This window comes from Zeus faber (assembly GCF_960531495.2).
Source record: "Zeus faber genome assembly, chromosome: 19".
Lineage (NCBI taxonomy): Eukaryota > Metazoa > Chordata > Actinopteri > Zeiformes > Zeidae > Zeus > Zeus faber.
The window spans coordinates 12,733,083-12,758,543 of NC_137206.1; the positions used below are offsets into that span (position 1 = coordinate 12,733,083).

Genomic DNA, 25,461 nt, shown 5'->3' on the forward strand with positions numbered 1-25,461 from the left:
TCCACCAAGTGGACCCAGTGGGCTCCCAGTCCAGCAACACACCAGGCAGCAGACCTTCCCACATATAGGAGGTTTGTCCTCAGAGTCCAGCTATACGGGGGGGGGGGGGGGGTAGAGAAAGAGAGAGAGACAGAGCGAGAGAGGGGGAGAGAGAGAGAGAGAGAGAGCGAGAGAGAGAGAGAGAGAGAGACCCCTTTTAAGCCTTGGTAGGGCAGTGCCACTCTCCAGATGTTAGTGTGACTTGGGGATGTCCGTTACGCACGGTGCACAGCGCGTCTCCAGACCGACTTAGCCTGCGAATCCACACGGTCGTTGACTCGTTGTGTGTCTTTTACCCCGACAGCGGCGGCCGAGGATCTACCTCTCCCTCGTCATCACCGTACCGATCCCCTCTTTGGACTTTCTTTTCGGGGGGGGGGGGGGCGACATGGCACCATCAGCCCTGGTCAAAGGAACCCAGGTGGAGCAGCAGAAGGGAGGAAACAGGAGCTGAATGGCAGGATGCAAAGAGACCTGAGACGCGTCCGCACAGAGTCCAGACGCCTTGAGGACACTTGGAAAGCAAGTTTGAACACAGAGGGGAGGGGAAACCTGCCAAGCGTTTGAGGATTTACCCTTTTTTTCTATTTTTCTTTTACGCATATATATTTTTTTTTGTTTTGTTTTGTTTGCGCGACAAAACAAGGATGCATTGTGGATTAGTCTCTATCCTTTTCATGGGAATCGTCTTGGTGGCCAGGGCTTTCAAAAATGGTAAGTGTGCTTTCAGATCTTTTCGTTTATGAAAGGCGTTCAACGTTCGTCCCTGTCCAGGGATACCGTGGAGATTCCAGGGTGTGATGGGGTTGGTTAAATACAGCTCAGTTAGTTGTAGATTCAGTGTTTCATTATGGATTATTATAAGCTTTACCCCGTCCCCGCAGCCCGCAGCACCTTTATTAGAGCAACGTCAATACCCTGCATGCAGACCTCCAATTGAATTATTTTATTCCATTTATTTTGAAAGTTGAGTAGTTTTCCTCCAGGCTTTAGCCGCAAAAAAACGACAAATTTTTGGAATCCGTTGACCTACTTTGAAAAGAGGGAATTCCCATTTCGAAGTTAACAAAACCAACAAAAAGTTCGGGCCGTTTAAAACCATTTTAAGCCTATTTTCCATAATGTGCGCTACTTATAATGAATATTATTGCATGCGTTTTAAAAATAAAAATACACATTTTTCTGCCATATATGCCAATCTTCTATTTTAAGGAGCCCCCATTCATCAAGATCACAATCAAATAATTAATAATTAATCTAATCATTTCGGAGCTCAAATTACGTTTTATTTATTATTATTATTATTCGATTCGATTATTTTCTGTTCTATTATACCCAGAGCCCGTGTACCGAATTCCCTGTTTTGATCCAAGTAAAACTAGTAAGATCGGGAAACTTTACTTATTGTCAGTGAAACAAACTCATGACCAACTTTATTTGGGTTTTTTTTTCCCAAGTATTTGTTATATCCTTAACTCTGTGAATTAAGATAATATAATCTGAGTCCGAATGGTGGTCTGATGCTGATTATACCTTCTTTGTGTACAACCCTCATTGTGGGAAATATTCATTTGTCAGCTTCAAATATCTAAATTCAAAGGAGCACTGTAAAACCGATTGGTTTGTCCCACGACTGAGAGACAGATCAAGTACCTCTTCATAATGTTTCGATGTTCTCATTCAACGAGACTATAGGTTTAATATTTGTCTAGAATGTCAAACTTAACTTTTTCAATAGGGCCTAGAAAGTTTTCTCACGTTTCATTCTCATCAAAGTATCTCATTTTGGAAACCATTGTTTTCCAAAAGTATGAAGGGAAAAAAAAAAAAACTTTCTCACTGCAGATAAACGATAAAGTATGATGATAAACTTGCTTCACTTTATTTATAAGACAGTCGCAGGGGGCTGTGGGTGTGTGTGTGTGTGTGTTTTTTTCTTTTTATCAAATTTTTTGGAACCATTGTTTTCTAAGAAAAACCAAACAATAAATAAATAATCAACTTTCTCACCGTCCGCTGCAGATAAATGTGGAGACAACATCAGAATCACCAACGCAAACTACCTCACCTCGCCCGGCTACCCGGCCTCCTACCAGTCCTCGCAGAGATGCGTCTGGGTGATCACGGCGCCCGGTCCCCACCAGCGGATCCTCATCAACTTCAACCCGCATTTCGACCTGGAGGACCGGGAGTGCAAGTGAGTCGAACGGCGACACCCTTACCCCACCCCATACTCTTCCCGAATACGGTGGTTCTCAATCTGGGGTCCGGGGACCCCCACGGGGTCCCTCAGGAGTTCCTTCAAGGGGTCCCACCGCCAAATGACGAATAGTTCAAATTCATCATGAGAGAATGTGGAATATTACTTATTGATCATAGTTTCAGTGTTATCTGCCCAACTATAGTACAGAAGTCTGGACTAAGTCATACCTAACAATTATATTATTATATTATTATCATTATAATATTACATATTCTCACATGTGGGGAGCCTGGAGACACAGTTTTACCAATGCGCATCAAATCGAGGGCCCTGAAAATAAAAACAAAAAAAAACTGGACTCGCTGGCCCTAATGCATTATTACGCATCAAACTGCGCCATCTAGTGGCCGCGGACGTATCGAAACACCGTCAACTCGCTCTCCCCGCACTCCACCCGTCTCGCAGAGGCGACGTCCTGAACGCCCACCGTTTGGGGTTTTGGGGAAACGTCTTCGCCTTTGATAGATCAGACAGAGGGAGGCGGAGCGGTGAGGATATTGATTCGAGCCGCTCCGGTTTTCATAGAGGACCGGGGCGTAAAAAAAAAAAAGTTGGGAGAGTCCATTAAACGCCCCCCCCCCCCCACCCCCACCCCCACCCCCACCCCGGAGTGAGTTTCTCTCCACGCCAGTCGTCAACGATCCTTATTGGCCTTGTAAGCCGCGAGCCGCCGCGCCCAACAAGGGCTAAGCGGTGAGCCTGCTGCCAGATAGATAGGTTAAGCTGCTGAAACCAAAACCAGACAGTAATGTGATGAGCCTGTGTCAGTGCCGTGCCCCGAGGTGAGCTTCTGATTGCCTGTCTGTGTGTGTGTGTGCGTGCGTGTCAGCCCTGCGCCGTCTCTGCTGTTTGTTTACGCTGCAGGGCCTGGAAGAGTACAGTTACTGGCTGGATCCTCTTACTGTACAATCACACACACACACACACACACACACACACACACTCTTATTCGTTTTGATACACATTCGCAGGGCTCCTTCAAATTAGCCCGGGATTCTCCAAATCTTCCATCTTCAACGGCGCTTTCATGTTTCCAATGAGGCCGTCTGAGATTAATGGGGCGGCCGTACATTGCGGCCTCCTCAAGGGTGGATCCTCCTGGACGCTTTATCCCGCCGGGGTCGGATTTCAGCAGCGGGGGGACTATTAAACTGTCCGAGATCCAAGAGAGGGAGAGCGAGAGGGATGGAGAGAGGGAGAATGAGAGAGAGAGGGAGAGATAAGCGTGCTCAGAGTAACACTATCTGTGTCAGTCCGGTTCCTTAGCGATCAACTGTTTAAACGGATGCTGCCAGAAGAATTACGGCCCCCGGACCCCGAGGCGCGCGGGAGATAACTTTTCCCTTTTTTTTTTTTTTCCGCCGTGAAAAGAGAGATGCATGGGGGTGGTTTTCTTTAATGCCCTGTGTACCCATTAGTTCCACTCTTTTCTAAATTGACTGAATTTATGTGGTTTGCCGCGTTATTGTCCGGTCGTCTATTAATCAGTGGCTGATGTGCCGGTCCCTTACTTCCCCCCAGATCGCGCTACCTTTCTGTCTCTTTCCCTTTGTGTCCGTCTCTACCGCTAAGAGAACAGGGATATTAGCTTTGGGGCGGTACCAGTATGAGCGTTGTGGTCACAGGGGGCTTATAAACCGCACGGCTACAGGAAACACTAACAACTAACCTGTAAACCTCCAGCGCTGAATCATCCGCGCCTCATCTGGAGAACGGGGCGGTCGTCCAGACCTCCTTTTTTTTTTTTCTCCTTTCCGTTGTAACCTGTGTCCCCCCCCCCCCCCCCCCACGGTCCAGAGTTTCGTTTTCGACGCTCTAACGGTTTGATTCCACTTCCCTCCGCCGCGACGTGCGCGCTCGCAGGTCGGGGCTCGCCGGCCCGGCGAAAGACGGCTCACGAAGCGGATCTATTTCTATCTATTTTTCCCTTTCGCGGAAGGAATCGGGAAAAGCGGTCATGACGGGCAGAACGAGGCGGATCGACCGGGTCGCCACCGGGCCGCCGCGGGCCCCCTGCACTCCCGATTGTTGTTGTGTTGGTCTGAGGACGGTAGCTGGGTGCGATGGGCATGCGTGGGATCCATCAGACTACCATCAGTCGCGGCTCCGCTCACCAAAACATCCACTTACATAATGGAAACTGATGAGGGCCAGAATGGCTCCCTTATCTGATGGACCGGCAGAGTGGGCGAAGTGTGTGTGCGTGCGTGTGTGTGTGTGTGTGTGGGGGGGTTGTTTGGGCTGGCGGACGACAATGCATGCTTCAGTGCGCCGCCTTGCAATCTAATTAGCGGGCAAATGGAACACACATGCTCCACATGTTCCTGGCTGTTATCAGCAAACCAAACAAGGAGCACTCAAAGCGGGGGCTCGTAAAATAAAGGAGAGAGACCGCGCGGCGTCCGACCGCGCCCGGCAGTTGGCACGCTGGACTCGGGTCCATGTGAGGGCCTGCCCCCCCACCCCCCAACATGTTATTTTGGGGGGGAAGTGCTGGAAAACACTCCATCGCAGAGATAAGAGCGCTAAGTGAGCCCTTGCGATCCCTGAATGCGGAACGTGTTTACCTTTCACGCTCCCCTGTAGACGTTCACTGAGTGGAGTTTTGTGGAGAGGTGGGGTGTGTGTGTGTGTGTGTGCGTGTGTGTGTGTGGGGGGGGGTCCTTTCTCCCCTTTCTCTTGCCGCTGTTCGCCCCTCACACGGCTAATGAAGTTTGAGATGGGGGGCGCGGCCCGCGTCAAGGCAAATATTTGAAGTCAATTTCGGAATAAGCGGCTCAGCCCAAGTGAAAAAAAAAAACGAAGTAAATAAACCTTTTTTTTTTTTGCCCCCCGCTTTGTCTTGTTTCCCCATTTTATAACCCTCTCTCTCTCTCTCTCTCTCTCTCTCTCTCCCCCCCTCTCTCTCTTTCAATCTGATAAGGGCTTTGTCAAACTTGCCCCACCGTGGCAGCTCCGGCAATGAAATGAAAGAAAAAAAACTGAAACCTTGAATTGTGATTTGGGTGGACTTAAGTTCGCACAAGTGACAGACAGGTTTTACTCATGGCAGAGCGAAGGGTAATTGATCTCATTTGTAACGCAGGCCGCGCTTTTTTGCCGACCGCGCACGGCTTTGATTTGAAAAGTCTGATTGAATTAGTCCTCTTTTAATCATGGAAACCAACTGACTTGAAATAAGAAGCAAAAAATAAATAAAAATGGGCCCGCAAAATTCCGCGGGCTGCAGACAGCGTTTGCCTCATCGACCTCTTTTGCTGACTTTCGTGCTCTTGACAACGGCATGAATCATTGACGGCTTCGGATTTGCTGACTGCATTGAAAAGACAAAAAAGAACAATTGCTCGTTTTGCACACGGGGGAAAAAAAAAACAAAAAACCCTCTCGGACGCTCAGGATGCGATGCTTAAAAGTGTAAGGGGTGAGGCCGCGAACGCAGAATTCCTGTGTGACGGCCCATGCAGTCCTGAGCTGGCGAGGGGGGGCGGAAGAGACCTGTGAGGGCGGGGCTGGGGGTTGATATTCACGGAATGCCTTCTCAAGCGACCCATTGTTGGCCAGAGCGACCGTTGACAGGCACCTCGCAACGCTTCAGAAGTCAATCCCGAGCTCTCCTCTGCGTACGGCCGCTCAAGTAACCCAAGGCAGTAGAGAAATGCCTTTTACTCCCTTTATCAGTCAATACCCCCTCTTCTTTCTCTCGGTCCCTTTCACCCTACGACCACACCTCCTGCCGACTTGCCCTCATACGAGCTGCGCATGCCTGCTGGGAAGGCAAACATTCTCCGCTGTGTCCTCTCAGCAATAGACATCCTGCCTGCCCGGCATTCCTGGCCAGTCTCGGGACTCACAGAGGGCCAACGGAGGCCCCGGCCATGAGAACAACCCTGCTCAGAGTCTATATTTGTGGTTCTTCCCGGCACACAATTCCCCTTTTGTTATGTTGGAATCCCTCTAAGACCCTGAGTCAGATGGTCCGAGTGCCTTACAATGAAAGCCACCTGTTTCTTGGAAGTGTGAAGGGGGGAAAACAGAAGGGGGCACGGGGATAAAAGATCCTACAGCAGCTACCGCATGGTCACTTTCACTAATTCCCCTAATATCCTCAGCGCCTGACTGGCATGCTGTGGAGCAGAGGAGCCATGGGGGGGGGGGGGGATCACAGCTGGGGAGCGACAGGCCACGACTCTTTCTCCCGGGATCCCAGAAGAAAAAGTGTTCTCTCTTTCTTTCTTGAGCCTCCCGTATCCCCTTAAATTGCCCCGTTCGCCCTCCGTCTGCAGGGCGAACGGGGCAAGTGAAGAGTGGCCCGACGCTGTTCATCGGTCGTCGTCATGGAGAAAAGATAAATCAGGCAGGAATGCAAACAGACCATTTTTTTTTTCTTTCTTTCTTTTTATTCCCCTGCTTCGGAGGAGGCTTTTAAGACGGGTCTGAAATGGAAGAGACTTTGATCCGAAGCGGATTGTTGGGGAAACGCATTTTGCATTTGTTTCAGGTTTGTCGACGTACACTGCCTTTCAGAGTGCATGTCAGGGAAACATGCACAGCGGGGCAAGTTGAAAGCAGCGTCCTTGAATTGCAGCCACAGAAAAGTGATGTGTGCGTGGAGAGACACTGCTTCTTTTTAACTACGGGTTTAATAATAGCTGCTGGAATTATGCACCTGGTATTTTCCAAAGCAATAGACTCCCACGGTTCATAACAATGGAAATCAAATTTTCCATCAAATTACACTGAAAAAGTGTACCTTGGAAAAACAGCTTGTCGTCGGCATCACAAAGACCAATCTTCCTTGAATATATCTGTTTGCACTTCACAGCAATTATAACAGAGCCTGCTCACTCAGCATGCAATGACGTCCCGTTTTTGACAATTGCCGGCTCCGAATCTCCCCTCGATTTAACAAGACAGGTGACCCGTTCAAAGCGCCACAAATAGCACATCCCAAATGAAAGCCATAACACTGAGCCTCATCTCCCGAGGGGACGCGAACAACTTCGTAACGAACAAGAGAGCGACAACGCAAGCGTGTCGGCGGCAAGAGTTGTATCCGGAACCTGTAGACCGCCGTGCTCAACTCTCTCTTTCTTTCTCTCTTTGTTTCTTTCATCAACATTGAAGTTTAATGGTTCTCTGTGTGGCTACTGAGGTGGATAAGAGGATTTTTTTTCTTCTACCTGTCTATATGTGTGTGTGTGGTGCCAACTGACCAAGAGATGTGGAGCCTTAATTATTTTCCCTTTTTTCTTTATTCTTCTCTCCTGGCGGTGGAGTGCTCGTGTTCACCTTGGCCGGCATTTGGAAGGGCAAGCTGATTGAAAAGCTTTCTGGCCGTGGCATCTGCCATGCTCCCTGCCGCTCTGTCACCACTTTGATTCATGCGAGCATCGCGCCGCAGGGACCGGCGGCCGGGCCGCTCTCTGGCTCGCAACAGGGGGGCGAGCTTCACTTCACAGTCGAGGAAGAGGAGGGGGGTGAAGTTGGAGGAGGAAGTGGAGGTGAAAGGAAGGGAAAAAGTAAGGAGCCTTAGTTACCGAAGAACAAGGCAGTTTTGAAAACAGGGGCGCATAGCGTGTGACCTGTTTTGTGTGTTTATATACTGTGTATATACAGTATATACCGGTGAAGTGAATAACATTGTTCCAATGTCACCTGTCAAGGGGTGGGATATATTTGGCAGCAAGTGAACAATTAGTTCTTGAAGTTGATGTGTTGGAAGCAGGAAAAATGGGCAAGCGTTAGAATCTGAGCGACTTTGACAAGAGCCAAATTGTGATTGCGAGACAACTGGCATCTCAAAAACGGTAGATCTTGTAGGGTGTCCCAAGTATGCAGTGGTTAGTACCTCCCAAAAGTGGTTCAAGGATGGAAAACTGGTGAAAGAGCGACAGGGTCATGGCCGCCCAAGGAGCGTGGGGACTAGCCCGTTTGGTCCGATCCCACAGAAGAGCTACTGTAGCACAAATTGCTGAAAAAGTGAATGCTGCTATGATAGAAGGGTGCCAGAACACACAGTGCATCACAGCTTGCTGTGTATGGGGCTGCATAGCCACAGACCGGTCAGAGTGCCCATGCTGACCCGTGTCCACCGCCAAAAGCGCCTACAATGGGCACGTAGGCGTTAGAACTGGACCATGGAGCAATGGAAGAAGGTGGCCTGGTCTGATGAATCATGTTTTCTTTTACATCGTTTGGATGGCCGGGTGCGTGTGCATTATTAATCTGGGGAAGACATGGCACCTGGATGCACTATGGGAAGAAGGCAAGCCGGCTGAGGCAGTGTGAATTTACTGGGCAATGTTCTGCTGGGAAACCTCGGGTCCTGGCATTCATGTGGATGTCACTTTGACACGATTTGCCACCATTTCAAGATTTTCAAGATTTCAAGATTTTTTTATTTGTCACATACATATACATACTTCCATACATATATGCAGTGAAATGTAATGCAACGCACCCGGTGATAGCACACAATATGTCCTAGGAAAAAATAAAAAATAAAATAAAATAAAAAGTAGAAAATTCCTTTCTAATAGACCGACTAACTGACTCCTAAAACGTAATACAGTAAGTGGAATACTTATGGAATAAGATAAAAATATAAAGAATAAAATACAATAAAAATAAATTGAAATAAAATGGAATAGATAGAAGGAATATGCCTATGTATATACAGATATGTGCATTTAAAGTGGCATCCTAAACATTGTTGCAGATCATGTACACCCCTTCATGGCATCAGTATTCCCTGATGGCAGTGGCCTCTGTCAGCAGGATACCGCGCCCTGCCACACTGCAAAAATTGTTCAGGAATGGTTTGAGGAACATGACAAGGAGTTCAAGGTGTTGGCTTGGCCTCTAAATTCCCCAGATTCCCCAGTCTTGTGGAGTCCATGCCTTGATGGGTCAGAGCTGTTTTGGCAGCGGGAGGGGGATCTTCACAATATTAAGCAGATGGTTTTAATGTTGTGGCTGATCTGTGTATATATATACAGTATATGTATGTATATACCCATCTTGAAGTTGGCATCCATTGTCAGTAAGCTGCTTCTGGCAGACGGTGACTGGTGCATATTTCATCCAGCCAGCGCAGCTCCATTACCAGTTCTATCCTCCCTGTGCGGGATTTTCTGATGATATGTAGTCATGGCCAGCACAGCGTAGGGATGCCTGCCGTATGCTTTTCTACAAAAAAAAACAAAAAAAAAACACAACAACCCAAATACCATTTATCCAAAACAGATTATTGGAGCAAGGAGAAGTACGGAGTGGCTCATGATTAGAGGACAACATTTGGTAATCTCAACCCTATCTGGAAACACATCTATTGACTGTAAGAAAATTCATACTCATTTTCCTTTCAGAGCAGATGAAAAAGCGTTAAACGTTTGGGCTGTAATTCAATTACGTGTTTCTCTTTAAAAGGACAGTTGGCAATGAGAGCCACCTCCTTCAATCTCTGTCTCTTCTCTCTCTCTCTCTCTCTCTCTCTCTCTCTCTCTCTCTCTCTCTCTCTCTCTCTCTCTCTCTCGCCTACTCTGAATATCTTTCTGTTCCTCATATTGCATGATTAGCATCAGGTTTTCCTTCCCCGCCTCTCCTTTTTCACTCAATGCAGTGTTGATTTCAGCTTTTTAAAGCTTCTTGACAGCAGAAAACTGTTACGGTGATGATAAATGAGGCAAACAAGTTTGCTTTGGAGATGTGGGTGGCAGCCTCTCATAGTCAGCAGAGGATTAGCCTGAAAACTGCCTCCCGATGCCCCACTTCACCACCCGGCACCGAGCAGAAAGGAGGGAGAAGAGGGGCTTCTTGTGTTTTTAATTGATGAGGGTCCATTGGTTCTCTGGGTTTTTTAATGTGGTGTGTCCGGGCATGTCAGGCATGTTTCCCTTAGTGGCGTTGGCCTTGAATGGGCCTCTTGATTTTGATTGATATGGCCCTGGTATTACGCTGCCTGTTTGTTGCCCTTACGCCCCAATGCTCAGGGATCCACACAGGGGAAAAGAGAGAGAGCAGGGGGTGGTTAAGAGGAGTTTGGTTGAGGTTGGTAAGCGACTAGCTAGGTGGGAAGAAAAGCTGGAACGACTCCTGCGCGTCTGTGTTTGTGCTCAACAGGCCCTCCGGCTCGCCCGATGCCGTCCCTCCTCGTTCAGGCGGCCCGGGCAAAAAAGTAGACAGTGATTGATGGGGCTGCTCCCCACTGCTCTGCTGATTAAGTTAGAGCCACTCACTCCACAAACCCTCGCTTTGTTTGTCTCCGCTTGATCACTCCTTGCTAAAGTGGCTCGTTGGTTAGCGGCAGTCGTTTTAGTTTTGCTCCAGCCACAACCACTGCCCTCTCACTTTCTCACCTCGCACTTATTACACTGTGATGTTAAAATGTGACGGTTAAAAAATCTGTGAGTTCAGCCTGACAACTACCTTTTGTAGTTTTTAACAGTCGGGTGCCTTTTAAAAAGCCAATATTGACATGTGCTTTTGGACCCTGTCCAGAGCCTATCAGTTAACCATCTTGGAAAGAGAATAAGCGACAAAATAACCTCCTCTCCTCTCCACCAACACTGAATTCCCCAACGCCGCTCCAGTCCAGTGACAGCTAATATACTGGACATACGACCACCCGGTTGCCAAGTAGTATATTCCAGGACGAGAAAATGGAAGGGTCAGCTTGTCCTCCAAATATTGGCAATGGGCTGGCCTTACATCAGCACTTTGATTAACCCTACATACAGCATTATGGACGAGATGCACTGCTTGGCAACTGGCCTTGTACGCCTCGCTCTCCTTGCCTTTCAAAATGCCACATCATATTAAAAAAAAATCTGAAAATCCTGCCCAGGCAGCGAAACCCGCTAGAGGTCTGTAAGCCCGAACAAAAAGGATGTGGTTTCAAAATCTGGACGGTCAAGGACTGATCGCCTCTTGAAGGAAATAGCCTCGATCTGGCAATCGACCGATCAGCCGGACACGCCGACAAACAAGTGGCGTGCATACCATGCAAGACGGCTTCCTGAGTTATTTTTATCCTCCTCCTCCTCCTCCTTTCCCGCTGTAACCACAATAGCTCGCCTTGTCTTTGCGCATCGTCATGGTTTAAGGTGGCTGTTGGTATTTGTGTGTAATGGTATGTCCATGTAGGGGAAAACGCCAAAGTTCCTGTGCTATTCCACTCCCCGTCTACCCACCAGGGTGACTAGACACTTTGTCAGTCAGCTGACCGGGTCACACAAAAACTAGGACCAGACTGTTCCCTGACACTCCCCCCGCCGCAGGCCTTGGAGACGAGGAAGGAGGGCAGGGAATGGAGCGTAGCGCAACAAAGACAGATGAGGCTTTTAATTGAATTAGTCCTACTGCAGTTATTACCCCAATGGTGTCCCAGCCATACAAAGGATTCTTACAGTAGGAACAGAGCGAGAGCGAGAGCGAGAGAGAGAGAGAGAGCGAGAGAGAGAGAGAGAGAAGGATAGACATCATCAGAGAGGGGGGAGTGGACTTTGGAACTTTGGCCGACGCCCATCCCTCTGTGACCCTTTCACATAACCTTTCCTCTACTCTTGTCTTTTTGCGTTTTGCGATACTGTTTATATTCATTCGATATGTATCTCTCCCGCCAAGCTTTGGTGCCTTCGTTCTGCACTTAATATTATGTTTTACTCTCTCCCTCTGTTTCTGATTGTGAAAGTCTCTCTCTCTCTCTCTCTCTCTCTCTTCTCCGCCCGTCGGTCTCCCTTTGACCTCCCAACCCTCTCTCCCCACCCTCCACTCACTCTCTCTCTCTCTCTCTCTCTCTCTCTCTCTCTCTCTCTCTCTCTCTCTCTCTCTCTTCCTGTCCATTGTGGAGGGGAGAGAGTTTTGAACGGTACCAAACGGCTTTACCTCTGGGTGACCCCAGCCTCAGTCCCTCTCGTCCCCTCCTCCTCCTTCTCCTCCTCCGCCTCCTTCCTCCTTCCATACTCTGAATGCCCCCTTGCTTTTCGCGCTCAGCTCATTACCCGTTCGGGGATGCTCGCAACCGTCTCTCCCGAAAGCCAGACAGACGGTATGAGCTTGAGAATGCCCCCGGTTTTTCCTCCGTTTCTTCCCCTCAAGTCACGTCTACGGCTCACAAAGTCGCACAGCAGTCATTCGTCTAATTTTAGCCCTCATCCCAAGTTCAGTGGGTCACTGGCCCAAGGTTGTCCACAATTATCTCGATATTTTATCGTGTTGCGCTTCCTCCGTCTGCTCTGTGCTTTCCGGCAGAGCGACCTCGTCCGTGCCCTACGCCCGCAGTAAGCCAAATGATTTGATGAATGCCAAGACGTGACTCCCACGCCTCTCAATGTGGAATAACCGTGGGATGACCCTGGACGCTGGGACATCCCATCGCATTTAAATCTCCCTCCCCTCGAATGGCCTCAAAGGGTCCTCATTATGCATCAGGCTGAGACGTCGCCGCTTCGAGATGCGCACACATTTGCGCCGTGCGAGCGTCTCGCCCGCCCGTCCCCCCATAGGTGCCCCAGGGGCAATAGGGGGGGACAAAGAGGGAGGATGGTGGGGTGGGGTGTGCTTGTGTAATGGAACATGTTGGGCTTCTTACCATGGTAGGCCATGTTGTGCCCTGCATCACCCAATCATACTCAAGCCCCCCATCCCCCCACTTGACCCCATCCCTCTTACCCTTGACTTGTCATTGGTGTCGCAACGGCAGTTCATCACGGAGGCCGCAACGCCGACCCCTGGCGGAAGATTCCCTTCCCTCTCCTCTCCCGGCCCCGTCCCTCTGCTGTGTAATCAGAGATCCTCTCAAATGTCAAGGTGGGACAAATGGGAGCCATTCCCTCCTGTAATGGCCCCCAGAAATAGGCCTGCGTGTCTCTGTTTTTACTTTATTTTTTTCATCTTTCCTCAATCTCACTCCACAAGGGCTCCCCTCCTCCTCCTCCTCCTCCTCCTCCTCCTCCTCCTCCTCCCCTCCCTCTCCATTCTTGGCACGCTTTTGTCCTTGTTTCTTGTTCCCGTCTCTCTTCCACCCCCCTTGATTAGACATTTTTATGTTTGTTTCTCCGTGTATACTGTCAAGGAATCACAATTTTGCAGAAGGATAAGTCCTGTGGAGATCAAGTTGTTTGCAGAGAGCGCTCTCTAGAAACCTTCCCAGCGGCCCGTTATGACATGGGAAAAAACGCATTCATTTAGAGCCTGAAAATTCAAACTGCTTAAATCTCACACTAATGTGCAAAGAGCACTGGTGTCTGCTAAGCAGTTTAATTTCCAAAGCTCACTGAATGGGGGAAAAAGTGCTAAATGCGTATTTCCATTTGGCCATGGGCAATTTTCAAATTAATTGTGGTTACCCATTTTGTTTTATTCATGATAACGAGGTGTATGATAGAAAGGGGAAAGAAGACTCTGATGCTCTCAGCCGAAGCTTTCTACAGCTGGGATTATTTCTACCATTTCGACTTGGTCTTTTACAGATTGACACAATTGGGACTTGTTGAATCTTTTATTGTAAAAAATGTAAATTGCTTTTCAAAAGACTCCAAGGCATTCAATGGGAGCGGATAAATGAAAAATAAATGTAGCTGCCGTGATTTCAGAAGTTAAAAAGTTTAAATGATTGATTGAATGGCTTTTTATGTTGCCGCACAGGTTTATGAATTCATCTTAGCTTTGGGAATGTGAATAAAAGAAGGCTGGTTCAGAGCTTGAGTTAAATTGCAATGCAACGTGGGTAAATATCCCACTTACTGCCCCATATCTTTTTTTAAGTGCTTACTGTCACATTTCTATAATCAAGTCCATGTGACCTAGTTGTCATGCTTCATGATCTAGGGAGGTAAATGAGCGGGACTCAGTCAGAGCATGCCCACAGTATAGGGGATGTCTAAATTATCTGTTTTGGGCTCTGACCACACTCTGTAGACCCCAACGGCAACAGAAAGCACGTCTTGGCCCAAAGGGGGCAAAAAAGAGCAATGTACCGAGACGCGGGAGGAATTTTGTTTTTCTGCTGCCTGCAAACAGTAGACACTTTTGCACTTATTTCCCGGGACTGTATTTCCACCGGTATTGTGAAGACGTAAGAATCAGATCCGTAGTGGAAACCCCTTGAGCCCAAATTTTACTTTCAACCCCCGCTCATATATCATAATCAAAATAAAGGATTTATTTTGTGTGCATTGCGGAGGGGCGATAATTGTGTCTAAATAGCCAAATTCATTAATTTGATTGTTGGTGACAGCGGATCTCTCAGCAGTGTAATTAGGAAAGCTAATGGATGGAGGCATGCTAAATCCATCAGTGCTAATGATAATTGCCGCTTAGGCGAACGAATATGGTTTTACAAACTTATGGCCGAGTCGCCCACAAAATCACAACCAGCATCGGAATCTAAAAATACGAGAGTGCTCAGCTTGTTTGATGGGGTGGCGACACCCAAAGCGGCTCTCTGAACATGTGCAGATGTGTGTCTTGGGGTGGGGAATGCGTATTCGTATCCATCCAGCGATCTGTCCATGCGTCCCTCCATCCACCCGCCCAGATGGTGGGTGCGGTGTTGGTAGGCAACTGACTTGCGTCTCCGCCCTCCATCGCTATCCTCCCTGCCCACATTCTTCCAAACAACTACCCACTTTAAAGACTCATCAATCAGTGGAATGGTGGTCTCCAACAATGGGCGGGGTCTTTATCTGTGGCCTTCAAATGTTGCCATAAACCCCCAAGGATCTCGTGCAGGCTTCAGTACTTAGACATTGACCCGCTTTAGTGCCGTGTACTTCCTTGTCCCTCAAGGAACGGTGATGCGGAGGGTCATTATACACGGACCGGGCCCCGGGGCCAGAGAGAACCTGTTATTCTAGTGCGGGTTAATGAATGTCACATGCAGAGAGGGAGAGCGAGGAAATGGAGAGAGTCAGAACAGACACGGACAGAGAGAGAGAGAGAGAGAGAGAGAGAGAGAGAGAGCGGGAGGGAGGGAGAGAGAGCACTTTTTTTCAAGGTATGTCCCCTGGAGGCCTGGAAAAACTAAGTCACAGATCAACCTGACCCCCCCTTTACAAATGTTAATGATATTATGCCTGGGCCTCAAGTGACAGTTTGTTAGCACGTGTGCGAGTCCGCTGACGGAGTTTTCCCCTCGCCGCTTACAACGGGGCCCTTCTTTTTCCTGTGAAGTCTCCCCGGGCCCCTCTGAGCCGTCCCTGGTCTGTTGTTTAGGTATTACCGCCCGGGTTGGACCAACACTGAGATGTTTTGACATGTCGTAGGTGACATGTTTTCCCGGGATAGCGAGCTCTGCTGCAGACAGAGAAACGCAGAAGGGCGAAAGACAAAGAAAAATATATAGGTCTGTGTAGGTATATATATATATTTATATATATATATTCACAGCTGAATCAAACAAAGTTCTCACAAAGAAAAGCACACTTGTTCCTGTGTGTTCTACACTAGTCTCCAGCTTATAAATGGCCCGATTAAGAGACGCGGCGGCTTGTACGGGGCCTAAACAGCCTGTCATAATGTTATTCCAACGCCTCAGATTGTATTGCCTTTTTGTAGAACCATATCAAGCGGACGTTTACAGAGGGAGGACAGATTATTTCCATGGGAAAGCTCCAGGCAATATAACAGTTATATTGTTAGGCCGACGGTTTGTCGCCTTCTCTTTGGCTTTGCGCGGGGGGCTAATGTTCTCGTTTGACACTGGCGGATTGCTTTCTCTCAGTGCCTAGAGAAAGAAGGCAGGCTAATACATTTGAGGCGGTGAAGCGAAGGTCGTTGAGAATTAGATTCAACCCCCCCCCCCCCCCCCAACATTCACACACACACATGCACACACACACACACACACACACAGACACAACCTTCCCTTTTTCCTTTAATTTCCCCGTTGGATTGGCAGACCGTTTTCACTGCTTTCGCCGAGGTAGGCCACTTATTGTGTGCGTGTGTGTGTGTGTGTGTGTGTGTGTGTGTGTGTGTGTGTGTGTGTGTGTGCGGACATGCGGAAAGGTGGGCCCACTAAGACCCAAACACACTATACAGATAAATGGCTGTTGCAGCGGGGGCATGGCTCAGCTGAATTGCATTGTCAACAACGGCGGCAACAGCACAATATAACAAATTATCACCCCGGGCCCCGAGGAGAGGGATTTAAATTTACCTTCTCGGGCCAGGAGGAGAGGCAACCCCTAAAAAAAAAATAGGGCAAGACCAGGATCCCCCTCCAACACCCTCCAATCCAGATCTCTCTCCCTTTCTCTTCTCCCGGCCTCTTCCGTGTCCTTTGATGATCCCGGCAAGAGTCCCCGCAAGGTGCGTGGAGGAAAGGATCAGCGCTACGCGGCCATCAGGGCTGGCAATGGGAGAGGCGCCTGCACGGGGGGGGGGGGGGGGGGGGTCGAACCGGCCAAGCGATTGGCGTAATGTCTTCCAGACGTTGATGATAGCCCGAACTGGAGCCGGCCGACCCCATTGGCACAGGAGCGCCGCGGTTCTGGCTAACGCTCTGGTCATTTAGACACGAGGCGAGGCCCCACGGAGACCCTGGCTAACAAAAAAACCTTGTCTGCCCTCCTAAGTACCCTGAAATCAAGGGACCCCGGGGCCTATTCTCTCTCTCCACCATCTGCATTCCCCCCCTGCTGTGCCGCATTTTTACAACAGCCATGCGAGGCGGCTGATGAAGGAGCCACGGTTAATTTGCAATAACAGCCCTTCTAGAGGTGCTAGCAGTCAAGATGGTGGATGGGAGGAAATCCATTTCTCTCCCGGCGGTGGTGAGTGAATAAGTACCCTGCTAGAGCGAGCCGGAGGGGAAGACGAACTCTCTGGTTCTCTACCTCCTCACACAAACAAATCCCCCCAGCCACCCACAAACACACATTCAACCACACCTTTATGCCTAATGCCGGGTGCATAAACCCCACGAAATGGTCCCGACAATGCAAGGATCCCCACATGCGCCGCCTTTTCACTGCCTCCTCTGGCTGAGCTCCCGCAGCTCTCCCTCTGCGGCGCGTCTCCGCATCCATTTTTTAGGTCGTCTGGCGGCGTGCAGGTTTTGGAAGTGGAGTGGATGGGTAGGGAGAGGCAGCGGGGCGGACGGTTGCAGAGGCATTGAGGTGGATTATAAATTGGCCGATAGAACAGAGCGGGGCCACGGAAGATTGATGCTCTGTCGTGAGCTGAAAACCAACAGACAGAAGTAGAGAGAGAGAGCGAGAGAGAGAGAGAGAGAGGAATTGGAGAGGAAATGGGAGAAGGTGGGAGTGGAGAGGTCCAGCGAAGGGAGTGGTATAGAGGGGAGAGTGCGCATGCAGAAAGGAGAGTGACAGGTGAGGGGAAAGCGGAGAGACGGGTTGAGGAGATCTCCTGGCAGCGAGACGAGAGCGAAGTGAAACCGGCGAATGGGGCTCTCTCTCCGCCCGTCGGTTCGCCCTCCCGCGCGCCGCCCTCCTAAACATTTATGGCTGTTTCGAAAGGAAGAAATACTCAACCTGTTCCCTGATCGTCCACGCCGCTGAATCCCAACGACGCCCGGTGACGTCATCAACGACGGGGGAACCCGACACCGGCGTTGGGGGCGAAAACGTTTAAAACCGCTCAAGGGGGAGATTGTTAAAGCCCGACGTGCAGTGACATTGTAAACAGCGCACGGCCACCACCACCACCAACCCAGATTAAAACAAAAAAAAAAAATTCAATTTTGAAGGAGGTGAACCTGGTCAAGTTGCCGAAACAGAGCGGCGTTTTGTGCGAGACGAGCGCGGGGTTTCCTGTTGCCGCAGCTGGAGTTTCGGTGAGACGGGCAGAGGAAAAGGAGGTCAGAAATCATAACCCGGGGATCGAATGGAGGCAGTGGGATGTTTTGGCGGATGGACAGCACGGCGAGCCAAAGAAACACAAGATCAGACGTTCGGCCGGGATCCGACACGCAACGGTGAGAAATTCAGAGGAGAATTTCCCATCAGATATCCTCCCAAGTACTATATGCCAAAACAGACATTGGCGGGTGGAGGTCTGACTGGAGAAGGCGAGGGATTTAAAGTATGAGAGGGGGCGTAAAAGGAAATTGGCTCGGTATCGGAGACTTTTGGAGACTGGCTGAACTTCACCTTTATCATCCCGCCGCTGTAATGAGTCGAAGAGGGGGAAAGAGAGGAGGAGGAGGAGGAGGAGGAGGAGGAGGAGGAGGGAGGCGCATGATGCGTGGTGACAGCACCGCATCACTTCGGATCACTCCAGCCGGGCGGAAAGAGGGAGTGAAGTCATCCCTTTTTTCTTCCATTTCTCTCTCTTTTTAAGTCTGTCTTGACCATCGCCTCCAGCAGAGGATGAGTGTTTTTCACCGGAAAATCCCAAATTGTCAAGCTAACCCCCACTTCCACCACCATCTCCACATCTCCTGTATTTTTATTCGTTATTTATTTCGAGCCACGGCCTGTTAATTCAGAGCAGGTGGAGGAAACCGTTCCGGGCTGAAAGAGGGGTGGGGGTTCAGCCTTGCGAGGACACGCCTGCACCAACCTGCTGCTGCGGGGGGAATGGCGTGGCCCCCAAAGCCGTCATTCAAAGTGTAAATCAGCGTTTTTGTGTGGAAATACGCCGCCGCACATTAAGTGGTTTGAGACTCGCTAAGGAGTCCTGATGTTTTGACAGTAATTTGGGAATAAAGCGGAACTATGAAAACAGGCCCCGGGTGCCCAGAGGCTACGTATTTTAAAAGGGAGGGAGGCTGTGTGTGTATGTGTGTGTGTGTGTGTGTGTGTGTGTGTGTGTGTGTGTGTGTGTGTGTGTGTGTGTGTGTGTGTGTGTGTGTGTGTGTGTGTGTGTGTGTGTGTGTGTGTGTGTGTGTGTGTGTGAACGAGTTGTGTGGACCTACTTGAGTGTGTACATGTACGACACCTGTACAACATGAAACAATGCCGTACTGTGTAACCGCTGTAAACTAGTGCTCCATACGATGTTGTTGCAAGGTGGGAGTCTTGTTTTGCTCTGATGGTAATGTGTAATGAGGTGGATGGCGGGTTCGGGGGCAGCAGATCATCAGGGTTTTTTGAGGAGGAATACATTAGATAAGTGGCCCACAGGGCTGGGCTCATTGGAAAACCCGGCGATTTGGGCGATTAAATACCATGGAAACCCGAGCCCCCTCTCTCACTCTCTCTCTGCTCGAAAGTCGACCACCAGAATGAAAACACGGCGTGGTGGACGCGGAAGGAGAGAGAGGGAAAAGAAAAAAAAGGCCATAGCTCGTACGTAGATGGCAAACGTGCGAGAGCAGATTGCATTTATGTTTGTGTCGCTCTTTGCACACGTGCATCGCACACATGCACAAAGAAGCTTACACTCACAGCTACGCTAAGCGCTGGCAGATCAAACGCAACTGATACACAGATGGCGAGAAAGTACAGAGGAATTTGCATAGTACTCGCGGTACAAAATGCTCCAAAGCCCGGGTAGGCCTTTGTTACGCGCACACATGTGCTTAAACACACACACACACAAACACACACACACGCACGCACACACACACATGCATACACACTCATACAGTTATTCCCATAACTGGTTTACTTGAGACCACCCTCGTTGTTAGTCTGGTTTATTCCTATGTTCTGTGTGTGTGTGTGTGTGTGTGGGTGTGTGTGTGTGTGTGTGTGTGTGTGTGTGTGCGTCTGTGTGTGTGCGATGTGGGGCGGGGGTGGGTGGGTGGTTGGGTGGGGGTGGTTGCTTGCATGTGTAAGCTTGCGTGGCTCCAGCTCCCCGTTGGATTTGAGGCGGTTTTACTATACCATTTCCAAACTCTCTGTGCTCGCTCAATTAGGCGGTTGCTCCTGTCAATAGCCGTGGGTCTGAAATTCCATTTGATGAGCTCGCGCTGCATGTGTGTGTGTGTGTGTGTGTGTGTGTGTGTGTGTCGTGCGCGCGAGTGCGCCCGCGTCTCCATGCCCCAGCAGTGATAACTCTAACACCTGCTCTTTCAATCTACCGGTGTAAGCCGCAGGCTAAATTTAAATCTGGCGTCGGCCAATTGGCATTTTCTCTTACTGAATTAACTCGAAATTCCTATACACGCACACACTTACACCGTGGAGGTTTAATATCTGCAAGATCTCCCCCATGGCCGGGGGTTGTTTGTATGCACCTGGGCGAGAATGAGAGCCTGGCTTATCTGCCTCTTTGAGGACGTCTGTTTGCGTCTCTCCGTGAGACATATGTGCAGCAATGTATTGCGCCACGTAGAATCCCATTAATTCCGCTAATCCAATCGTACGCCGCCGAAAGGGAGACGAAACAACAGCGCGCAAACGGCGAGACTGACCGTGTCTCCCTCCCCCTCCCCCCTCTTCTCTTCCTTCCAGGTATGACTACGTGGAAGTCAGGGACGGCGTGGACGAGAGCGGCCAGCTCGTGGGCAAGTACTGCGGCAAGATCGCCCCCTCCCCGGTCGTCTCCTCGGGCAACCAGCTCTTCATCAAGTTCGTGTCCGACTACGAGACCCACGGGGCGGGCTTCTCCATCCGCTACGAGGTCTTCAAGACCGGTAAGCAAAGTCACCCGCGTCTCCTCTCCGGCGGATTGCCGCCGTCTTTGGTAAATACGACATCACGTGTTTTTCACGTATGGAGTCACGGCGACGGCAATATGGCGAACGATATGATCTATCGAAAACAGATGAATCACAGTCTGCTGAAGGGAAATGCTCAATGGCGACATTAGCTTTCCCCGCCCCCGCTGTGCACGATAACCAAGTGCGGCGTTTGCGCAGCATTGATTTGAGGGAAAGGGCAAATCTCTGTTTATTTCCTTTGCGACTGAATTGCAAATCCCCCCCCCCGCCGCCGGCGTTGCAGCAGCTCGTGGAAAGAACTTCAAGTCTCGCTGGACAGGGAGGCCTGGCTCCCGGAAGCGCTTTCACCTCTCACTGTTTCTGGCCGCAGGATATGCTTTGTTGTACACCCCCAGAAGAATGTCCAATCAGTCCGAGGATCGGCCCCTGATTCCTTCCGCGCCGTCCGAGGGTGTGAGCGCCACCGAGAATAAGACCTTGCGGATTCAATCGATTGTTTGAAAAACGCGATAAGACGCGGCCGACCGTCCTTATCAGGAGACAAAACAGCGAGGAGGGAGAATTTCCTGTCCGTCCGCTGGCCTTCCTGTGTTTGGTGCCGGGGATGGGGGCGGTGACGAGGCGGCACACAGGTGCCCTAGACTTCCACTTTCATTAATTAACCCCAGCGCTAGTCCATGGGATGCCCCCTGGTGACCCCCTACCCTCCGTCCCCTCCACCCCCATCCCCCATGCGTGACAAGATGAACGGCCTTGGATGAAGGTCCTTCCCTGCCTGCTTTTAATCTGGGTTAGTGTCTCGCGTGCACAAGTGTGTGTGTGTGTGTGTGTGTGTGTGTGTGTGTGTGTGTGTGTGTGTGTGTGTGTGTGTGTGTGTGTGTGTGTGTGTGTGTGTGTTTATGCATGTGACCTCAACGGTGGCGCAGCTGGCTGAGTGTTGCTCCATTTAGGAGATCAAAGGGGGCCCTCCACCCCAACACACACACACACACACACACACGCGCACACGTACACACACACACACACACACACACACACACACACACACACAAACACACACACACATATGGTCATATGTAAGGCTTCTTGGCACTTAAACCCCATCCATTGATATATACTGCTGATTAGCTCAGTATTTCCTCGTTCCATCTATTAGAGGGTAGATGGGGCTGATTAGCAGTGATCCCTGTTCGGTGTCCCTATGGAAGGTGCTGAGCGCACTCAGGCGGCGGTTGGCATGGAGACGTAACAAAAGGAAAAAATACATACGGAACACAAAACCTTTTCGAGAAATACATACGAAAAAACAAAGCCTTCGATTGATACTGCAGCGCTCCACGGGTGGGAGCTGCCACTGGGTGCTCCACCCTGTTCTGGTTTAGGTATCTCCAGCGTGTTTTGACTGCCGGAGCGCCGGCGCCCCCCCCCCCCCCGTCAGATCTGGGCTCTGGGATCGGTTAGAGAGCGCGAGGGAGAGAAGTGTGTTTATCTGGGTGTGTGGAGGAAAGGGGGTGGGGGAGAGGGCAAGAGACAGTGAGTGAGAGAGAGAGAGAGAGAGAGAGCGAGGCCCGCCAGTTGATTAGCTGTCTTATCAACAGCGGGGTATTAGCGGAGAGAGGGCGACGGGCTTGTGTGTTGGCACATGTAAACTAAATATGGTACACAGATGCTGTGATAATGAATGGGAGGGGAGGGGAGGAGGAATGCTAAGAGTCCTGGGAGTTGTTTTTTTTTTTTTATTTAAGAGGAGTCCAGGTCAAATATTTGACATATGCACTAGTACATTTTTTTTAATACACACTCACGGGCGATCAAATGCATACACCACCGTGTACAAATATGTTTGGATTCGATCCACTCTACTTTACATACATAAATGCCAACACACTGTCATAAACAAGCTGCCTTTCACCAGCGGGGGGCTGCCAAGTGTCTAACTGGAAGAGAACAGGTTGTTTTGAGGCTCTGTGCAGCTGTATCACCATCAATCCCTCTCTCTCTCTCTCTCTCTATTCTGTTCTGTCCCTCTCTCTCTCTACCTCTCTCTATTCTCCTCTGTTTGTCTCTCTCTCTCTCTCTCTCTCTCTACATCTCTCTATTCTGTTCTGTCTGTCTGTCGCTCTCTCTCTCTCTCTACCTCTCTCTATTCTGTTCTGTCTGTCTCTCTCTCTATTCTCTTCTGTCCCTCTCTGTCTGTCTCTCGCTCTCTTTCTCTCTCTCTATTCTGTTCTGTCCCCCTCTCTCTCTCTCTACCTCTCTCTATTATGTTCTGTCTCTCTCTCTCTCTCTCTCTCTCTCTCTCTCCCCCTCTCTCTCTCTTTCTCTCTCTCTATTCTCTTCTGTCCCTCACTGTCTGTCTGTCTGTCTCTCTCTCTCTTTCTCTCTCTCTCTCTCTCTCTCTCTCTACATCTCTCTATTCTGTTCTGTCTGTCTCTCTCTCTATTCTCTTCTGTCCCTCTCTGTCTGTCTCTCTCTCTCTCTCTCCCTCTCTCTCTCTCCCTCTCTCTCTCTTCCTCTCTCTATTATGTTCTGTCTGTCTCTCTCTCTCTCTCTCTCTCTCTCTCGCCGTCTCTCTCTATCTTTCGCTCTCTCTATTCTTTTCTCTCCCTCTCTCTCTCTCTCTCTCTCTATTCGCTTCTGTCCCTCTCTGTCTCTCTCTGTCTCTCTCTCTCTCTCTCTCTCTCTCCCCCTCTATTCCCCCACCCAATCCGACCGTCTAAATTAGCACGGGCTATTTATTTTATGGCCTGCAAATTGGCAGTCTCGCTCGGCTGGCTGAAGTCTGGGAATAAAGAGATGGAGGTGAAGTAGAGAGAGAGAGAGACAGAGAGACAGAGCGAGAGAGAGGGAGGCAAGAAAACAAGATAATAAAATAAGTGTATCAATGCTTAGTGAGAGAGCGGAGGGCAGCGAGGGGGAGAGAGAATATCATTAAGCGGGGAGTGACACAGAGGAGTATTGTCGGTGAAGGGTGATGTTTATGTATGTCTGCCATCGGCTGCTTACGGTGACGGACAGGACCCCGAGCCGGAGCTACTTACGACACTCTGTGTCAGCGGAATAACCAGAGCCGAGCTGCACACCAGCCCGCCGTAGAGATCCTAGTGCACGAAGAAGAAGATTCTTTATTTGTCACACCGGGGCGCCCACACACACACACACACACACACACACACACACACACACACACACACAAACACACACACACCGCAACACACGCAACCCATGCTGCGAACAATAACGCGCTGCAAACGGTGGACGGTGAAACTTGTTCTCTGCATTTAACCCCTGTTCTGGCTTGTCCTTCCTCCGGGGGCAGCAGCCCGGGGCGGTGGGCAGCATACAGCAGACGCGCGCCGGGAACAACTCCGAACGTCCATCGCTGATCGGACGACGATCTTCCGCATGTTTTCCGATGTTATATGGAGGCAACCCCAAATGAGCATGGGAACAGCATGAAAACTCCGGAGAAAAAGGCCCCTAATTGGGAGATAATCCACCTGAGCCCGGTGCCAAGGTGGATTATTACTTCCAGGTGGGAATCGAACCTTCGGACCTTCTTGCTATGAGGCAGCAGTTCAAGCACTGTGCCACCGTAGCACAAGTCTCTCCGGTCAGCGTTTTTGGAATGAGCCCTCCGGTGTCGAATAATTCGCCCCCACGCTGACATACAGTACTGTATGTAATAATAATTATATAACAACAAGTCTGTTTCCAGAAAGAACAATCTTTTTTGGATGGACACAGAAGGGTCGTCACAGGTCCCAAAATCCAAACCGGAACCCCGTGACGTCGGGGGAAAATCGGAACTACGGGATCCGATTGGTTATTACAGATCCGACCTGATGGCGGAGGGGAGAGCGACGGAGAGATGGCGTCAGTGTCTCCGCTCGTCCCCTTGTGATCATTGTATGTAGCCTAGCGAATGCGTTCTTGTCGGATCCACTTGGGTATTATACATATAACCGTAGATATGTGACCGACGCAAACCTAAGCGAAACATGGACCCGAACGTTGCGCGGGTCCCCGGGTCAGGCCCCCGGTCAGCCGTGGTTGGGGTGCACCCGCAAAGACCTCTCGTGGACACACACGCACGCATGCACTTAGAAACAAACCGCAGTTAAGTGTGTTTTCAGTTAACAGCTCTCCAGCCCTACAGTACATCAAAGTTGGCAGTTGTCCCATTGATGTGGGAAAAGAAAGAGCGAGAGCAATAGCGCCAGAGGCGTCCCTCCCCTCCCTGCTTTCTCAATCTGCCGCACACACACACACACACACACGCATGCACACACACATACACACACACACACACGCACACACACACTACAAACGAGGACCGAAACTCCATGTGATCCCCACCGTTACTCAGCAAAGTGCCTAAGTGCACTGGAAGCCGTGGGTCTACAATGATCATTGATCCGTACTACGCCTTGAGGCCACCACCATTGTTAGGTCCCTCCACCCCTGTACCTGTTTGTCACGTTGCGGTGGTGCGGGTGCTTTTTTTTCCACGAGAAAAGAAACCCCACCTGTGTCAACAACAGCGAATACGAGGGCCTTAATGGGGGCCTATGAGGGCTCCCTT

General features: G+C 50.0%; 1 protein-coding gene across 2 annotated transcripts in view; it reads left to right on the plus strand.

The window, feature by feature from the left end:
• The first annotated feature begins 510 nt into the window (after positions 1-510).
• Positions 511-25,461, plus strand: part of nrp1a (neuropilin 1a) — a 62,027-nt gene continuing 37,076 nt past the window's right edge. For both annotated transcript variants that reach the window (XM_080019972.1, XM_080019971.1), the window contains exons 1-3: positions 511-753; positions 2,062-2,236; positions 20,668-20,849. In XM_080019972.1, coding sequence (XP_079876098.1) covers positions 687-753; positions 2,062-2,236; positions 20,668-20,849 — 424 coding nt within the window. In that variant the 5' untranslated portion in view covers positions 511-686. The remainder of the gene's footprint in view (positions 754-2,061; positions 2,237-20,667; positions 20,850-25,461) is intronic.